General features: G+C 50.5%; 1 protein-coding gene across 1 annotated transcript in view; it reads right to left on the bottom strand.

Annotated features, from left to right (window-relative positions):
• Positions 1-6,480, bottom strand: part of SHISA6 (shisa family member 6) — a 300,756-nt gene that overhangs the window by 268,248 nt on the left and 26,028 nt on the right. Inside the window, exon 5 of the mRNA XM_073881495.1 lies at positions 6,280-6,440. Within this exon, the coding sequence (XP_073737596.1) occupies positions 6,280-6,440 (161 nt within the window). The remainder of the gene's footprint in view (positions 1-6,279; positions 6,441-6,480) is intronic.

Here is a 6,480-nt window from a genome sequence, read left to right as displayed (position 1 = left end):
AACTAATGATGTAATGTATGGCGATTAACATAACAATAAAAAATTATTAAAAAAAAAAGAATGATTGAAATAAAGGTGGCCCCTGAGCATAAGGTCAGAGCCATGCCAGTGCCCTTGAAATACACAGACTGTTCCATTCAACGCGTCAACGGCCCTCTTCTCTAAGGAGGGTGCCTGTTACCCCACTTCACAGATGCCGGATGCAAGCCGGGGTCCTACAGCCTGTGAGTGGGCAGGGAGGAGTCACACCCAGGTCTGCCCAGCTCCAACTCGAACACCCTGGGTCAGCCGATCTCACCGTCCCAAGAGCTCCAACGTCATCTGTGGCCACCATGTCAACCCCTTCTAGAACAAGACAGTCCTATCTCCCTGGGGATGAGATAAAGAAGAATCCCACTTCCCTTGAGGGGCTGAGGTTGACCAGAAGTTTCTCAGAGTTCAGGTGTATAGCCCACAGCCCCAAACCGATCCCTGTGAACGGGGACTCTGATCTGCCTTAGCTTCCAAGACCTCTGCAAAGGAGTCTTTCTTGGGTCAGTGGGCAGAAGGGTGGGGGCCCCCTGGGTCAGGGCCTCTCTGTGCCCAGCCAGGGAGGCAGGGAGGTGAAGCTTCCAGCCTCTGGCCACACCGTGCCACGGAGAGCTGGGTCAGCCCCAGACAGGAGGAGAGAGCCAGGGGTTGGGGAGGGGGGTTGGTGAAAAGCCTGGGCGCTGGTAACCAGGGCCTCCAGCTCAGCCTAACGCCAGATGACCAGACTGCCAGGCTGTCCAAGTGACCGACTCCCCACTGATGTTACACAGAAGGCCACAGAAGGGACACGCAATCTTTATGGGAGCTCTGTAGCACGCAGCTGCGTAACCAGTACCTGCGTGCTGGCTCCTACGTCCATCCTAGGAAGGAACTGTGTCATCATTCATTCATTCATTCCCTGCACAGTCACCGAGAACCCGTGATCTTCCAGGCAATGCCCCTGGTCCAGAGACACTACAGTGAAGACAAAGACAAAACCCTTGCTTCGTGGAGCTTACATTCTGATAGCGGCAAAGACAGTGAACCAACGAGCCAACAAGTACACGATGTTAGTTAGACGGCATACGTGCTCAGAAGAAAGTCAGGCAGGGGACCGGTGCAGATGAGGAGTTGGGCAAGGCGGTGCCATCAGAGCACTGGATTTCGCAGCACCGAGATCTGGTGACAGAAAGTTTCCGGCCAAAAATCAAAAGAGGGAAAGACCCCAAGGCAGGCATGGACTGGACATGAGGAGGGATAGGGTCTGGATTCCAGCAAGAGACACGGAAGGTGGCAGGAACAGCGAGGGGCCCGGCTACGCGGAGCTGTGACAAAGCGCCCCTCTGTCAGCTGCCCATGCTTCATTCCCAGTCTCCACAAAGCTTAAACAGTCACGTCCCTTGGCTCCCTTCGTCTGCCATTATAACACACAGCTTTGACAAGAGGCAGGATGACTGATTGCTCATTTATACAACTCACAGTGGTGTGTGGCCGGGACATAAATATTTATTTCCTCCAGCTGAGGCCACTCTTGATAAGGGGGGAAGTTGGGTATCAAAAGTTTGGAACCCCAACACGTGGTGTCACCTGCTACTGGGAGGGACAGGTACCCCGCTGTCCCCCAGCGGCCCCCAGCCAGGCTCTTTAGGGCTGAGTCAGGCCAGGCAGATGCTAAGTCTCCATTCCTCCCCACCCTTGAAGACCAAGCAAGCCCGTCCCCTCCCCCAGCCCCCTAGGAGCCTCTGGGGACTTGCAGCTCCAGATCCTGGTGCATTTCCCGATGCCTGGCTCTGCCCGACCCTCCGATCCATTCTGGTATTTCTGCTCATCCCCACTGCTGCACAGTGACCCCATCAGAGCTGCAGACTGGTCCCTCCCCCTCGGCGTACCTGTGTCCTCCACTCCTTCTGCCCTGCCTGCCGTGGGGAGGACGCGTCTCTGCAGCCCGCTAACCTGGACCAGCGGGGCCTGAGCCTGTGCATCTTGAGGTGCACCCACGCTCCACAGCCCTCAAGATGTTTCCCTCACTTGCCAGTCTCCCTCTCAGCTCCGGTTCTCCAAGTTTGCTGAACGTGAGAACCGGCCACGTGGGAAGCTCTTGAAAAATACCAATGTCCAGGTACCACTCCTGACCAATTAATGCAGAATCTCTGAGGGTGAGAGCCAAGCATGAATAGTTTCGGCACTGTGTACACGAGTCCATTGTGCAGCCAGGGCTGAGGCTCCCTACGCTAAAAGGAGCTTCTTCCACCTGAATGCGCTTATGCATCATCTGAAGATCATGTTAAAGAGCAGATTCTGACTCAGTACTTCTGGGAAAGGGCCCAAGGTTCTGCGTTGCTAACCAATTCCCGTGGGGATGCAGTCGCAGCCGGTTCACGGACCACACTGTCCATCATGCATCTCCCTTCAAAGTCGAGAAGGGACTTCTGGAAGCGTTAGCTAAAAGGCTCTTCCAGAAGGAAAGAGGAATTTTCTAACATGGGGACAGGAGCTCCTATACCTAAGAAAACTTACAGGGTCCACCTGTGTAATAAAGTGTCTCCTGGAATTAAAATCAAACCCTAGGGGTGCGTGGCTGGCTCAGCTGGTAGAGCACGCGAGTCTTGATCTCTGAGTTTTAAGTTCGAGTCCCACACTGGGTGTAGAGATTACTTAAAAATGAAATATTTAAAATAAATAAAATAAAATAAAAATTTAAATAGTGTTTAACAGAGGACCCAGCGCATAGTAGGTGCTCAACAAATGGTACTTTTGCTACTCATGTTCTCTCTGCATTATGATTATTAAGGGAGGACTTACCCCATTTCCTAATCTAACCAGGCATGTGCTTTGGGCATCCAAAAACTGGATGGAGCCCTACAAAGCCTAACAAACCACTTTCGCCCTCAGAAGATGCCCTGTGGGTGGGGGCCAAGCACAGGAAGGCCTGGGTCCAGGGGCTTTCATCTCGGACACAACCCCACGGACCCTGCCTTGTCTAAGAATACCAATGCCTTTGGTTTTCCCTCTTTTTTTTTTTTTTTTTTTTTTTTTTTTTTTTTTTTTACTAACTTGCCATGAGCTGTGGATATACTTCTGTAGTCCGGTCACAGCTCACAGGGAGTGTGTGCTATGCGTCAGGACCAGTTTTAAGTCTTCTAGTTGGTTTAACTCATTATATCCGTAAAACAACTCAGGGAAGCAGGTACTATTAGCCTCAAGGGCAGACAAGGACACTCAGACCAAGCGGCCTGCCAAGGTCATATACGGAGTAAGTCACAGGGCCAGAAAACAGACAGGGGGTTGTATTTCAAAGCCCAGGCTTTTCCAACGCTTCTCTAACTTCCCTTGCTAAATGACTTCACTAAAATGCAGGTTCTCGGGTGCCTGTGTGGTTCAGTCGGTGAAGCGTCTGCCTTCAGCTCAGGTCATATCTCGGGGTCCTGGCATCGAGCCCTGCATTGGGCTCCCTGCTCCGCGGGGAGTCTGTTTCTCCCTCTCCCTCTCCCTCTGTGCCCTTTCTCTCTCTCAAATAAATAAATAAAATCTTTTTTTAAAAACGCAGGTTCTCCTTCAGCAGGTGAGCTGGAGCCTGAGACACCGCATCTCTCACGAACCCCCTGGGAATGCTGATGCAGGCGGTCTACGGACCTCACTTTGAGGAGCAGAACGACTCCTATGATGCCTCCCGGTATTTCTGCCACCATACCCCTCCAACCAGCGGTTCGTTGATTCGAGGGGTGACAAAAATCACAGTGAATCTCCCCTTTGGACACTTTGGGAAAGTTCTGTTGAAACTTCTGCTCCAACTGCAACATCCTGTGGCAAAGGATATCAGCAGCTGTATGGAAAAGCCGCTGAGCCCATGAGAGGCTGTAGGCATTTGAGGGTTACAAAATTGCTTTTAAATTTAAGTGTCACCACTACTGAGAGCACTCTCTGGACCAGGGAAACCAGGCCCGTCTTGAAAGACAAAGTGAAGAGTCGCAGGTGGAGAAATACAGGGTGGGATTTCTCCGAACAAGCACGGAAGTGAATCACGGAACTGTAAGTTTTCCTTCTTGGATTACCGAGACAGGATATACACCGAGACCAGAATAAATGACAAAGCTTCCTGCCCAGAAATGTATTTAAGAGCCAATTGGGACTGTCCACTTAATCAGCCTGGATTCAGCAGCTGGGAGCAAGCAGGCTGGTGAATGAGACAGAGGAAATCAGAGCACAGTGGGGTCGGGGTAAACTCCCGGGGCACATTGGACACCAGGGTGACCTGAAGTTCCAAGATTGCAGATGTGGTTCTGGGGAAGCCTGACTTCAAACCGTGAGTCTTCAGGACAACAAAAATACCCTCCTCAACCCTAATCATAACACCAAGGTTGGATTAAACAGTGATCGACGAAAACAAGGATTGGTTAGAATGGTATGGTTAGGCCATTTTCCACCACCCGGCGATCCTCAAACTTTGCTCCACAGTAGAATCAGCTGGGAAGATTTCAGCACGCACCTCCCTGCCTCGTGCTCGGGCCACACTCCCGCATACATTAAATCACAGTCTCTGGGTGTGGGACTCAGGTATCCCTCGTTCTGAAAGCTCCCCGGGGTGATTCCAACATGCAGCCAAGTTTGAGAACCACCGGAGAGCCTTTTAGGGTCTTTACTCATAAAATGAGGAATCCATCTGGATCAATGGTTCTTCACCTTGTCTGAGGGTTAGAATCACCTTGGGAAGGTTTTCACAAGCAATGATGTCAGTAGCATCCCTGGAAATTCGGGTTAATGTGTAGGGCCCAGGAATCAGCATTTTCAAGAGCTCCTAGGTGATCCTGATGTGCAGCTAGATCGATCACTCCTGGTCTGGATGTTTTTGCCAAGATTCCTTCCATTGCTGACATCTTAAGCATCTATAATAGTAAGGCTAAAAGTGCATCTTAGATCTCTCGTCTTTACTTTTAAATCAGGGATTTCTAACTCTGGAAAGGTCCGCGCATCCCGTTATATTGTATTAAAAATGTTGGATGAATACACGTGTTTATGTATAGGTACATATTTTTGAAGATGAATGTCCTTCCCTTCTATCAGACCCTCAAACGGTTTCAGTAGATTACCTGAAAGGCAAGTACGTGGTTTCTGATTTAAATAAATTGAAGCAAGTTCAAGAATGAATGGAAAAGAAATTTGATCTCAGCAGCATGTTCACTACACTTTTGAATTTGGCCCATACCTCCTGGCACCAAGCGACTGACTGCGCATCCTTCCAGCAGGTAAAGTTCAGACCCCTATAGCCCCATCCTCCAAAAGGCGTTAGGGTGATGGATGTCAAGCTTTCAGATCCAAGTTGCACTTGGAAGGAGACTATCCACTCAGACCCTTTGGATTCATGTCCCCAACTGGTTTAGGATGTTAGGATTTTTGAGTCCTGACTGTTGCAACCTCTATGTCTGGGTCTGGAGCCTGGCTTTCTTCCTCCCCATGTGTCCTTGGGAAAAACTGCTGAACTTTCCTGTTCCTCTTATGAAATGGGGACAATATAAGTCCTTTTAAGATCGCTGTGAAGGACAAGTAAGGAAATCCACGTAAAATGCTCAGCATATCACTTGGCGCAGAGCAAGACCCAAATAAATGGGAGTTATATCACCGTATCGCTGATGTTTTCATGACCATTAACATCTCAGTGCTCTTGCCCAAGGCGCTAAATTTCACTGAGCTTCATTTATTGATCCATATGGCAAGAAAAATACACCCTGCTTCGTTTCCTTCATGGGGTTATCGTGATGACTGCTAGAACATGGCAACTCATCATATATTCGGGGGAATCTACAGAGCACTGGACAAGGTCACCCTATAATACAGACATAATCCCTACTCTCAGGAAGTACATTCCAATAGTTGGGACTGACTATGGCAATTTCTCATTACGTCTCTGGCGTCCTGGGCAACCTAAACCATCCCATCCAGTGGGCAAGTGGGGGACCACACTCCACCACGCCCGCCACAAGGCTCCTATCAGGTAAGAATGTATGCCAACCACTGACTCAATCACACGTGCCCTGAATCGTCCGCTATCCTCCAGCCAGGACACCCAATGGCACCATCTCTCTGATGTCAGGCCCTCCCCAGGAGACAGTCCCCAGGCTCGTCCATATGCCCCAGCCTGCCCAGTAGAGTCTTCTCACAGCACCGTGGAGCACCACCTGCCCCACTGGAGTGAAGCATCACCAACACCTCGAACCAGCGCCCCCACCCCCACCCCAGCAAAGACGCACGGCAAGGCGATCAGCGCTCACTTACCTGGAGTCGGCTTGGCCGTACGCACGGGGGTGTAGTGGTTCTTGGAGGACGATCTGACCGGTGTGTTCTCTTTGGGAGAGGTATTGATAGCCGAGATAGTTTCTCTTTCACAGTGTGCTATGGGGATTGGTCCCTGTTGTCTTAAGATGTCGGCCAGAGCCCTAAACAAGGAGGAGATCACACGGTGAGATTCACTGAGCA

The sequence above is a fragment of the Callorhinus ursinus genome, unplaced genomic scaffold (genome assembly GCF_003265705.2).
Source record: "Callorhinus ursinus isolate GAN/ISIS: 27379988/994484 unplaced genomic scaffold, GSC_fseal_2.0 scaffold43, whole genome shotgun sequence".
Taxonomy (NCBI): Eukaryota; Metazoa; Chordata; class Mammalia; order Carnivora; family Otariidae; genus Callorhinus; species Callorhinus ursinus.
Note: the sequence above shows the minus strand (reverse complement) of the source record. Positions and strands in the feature narration are given on the sequence as shown.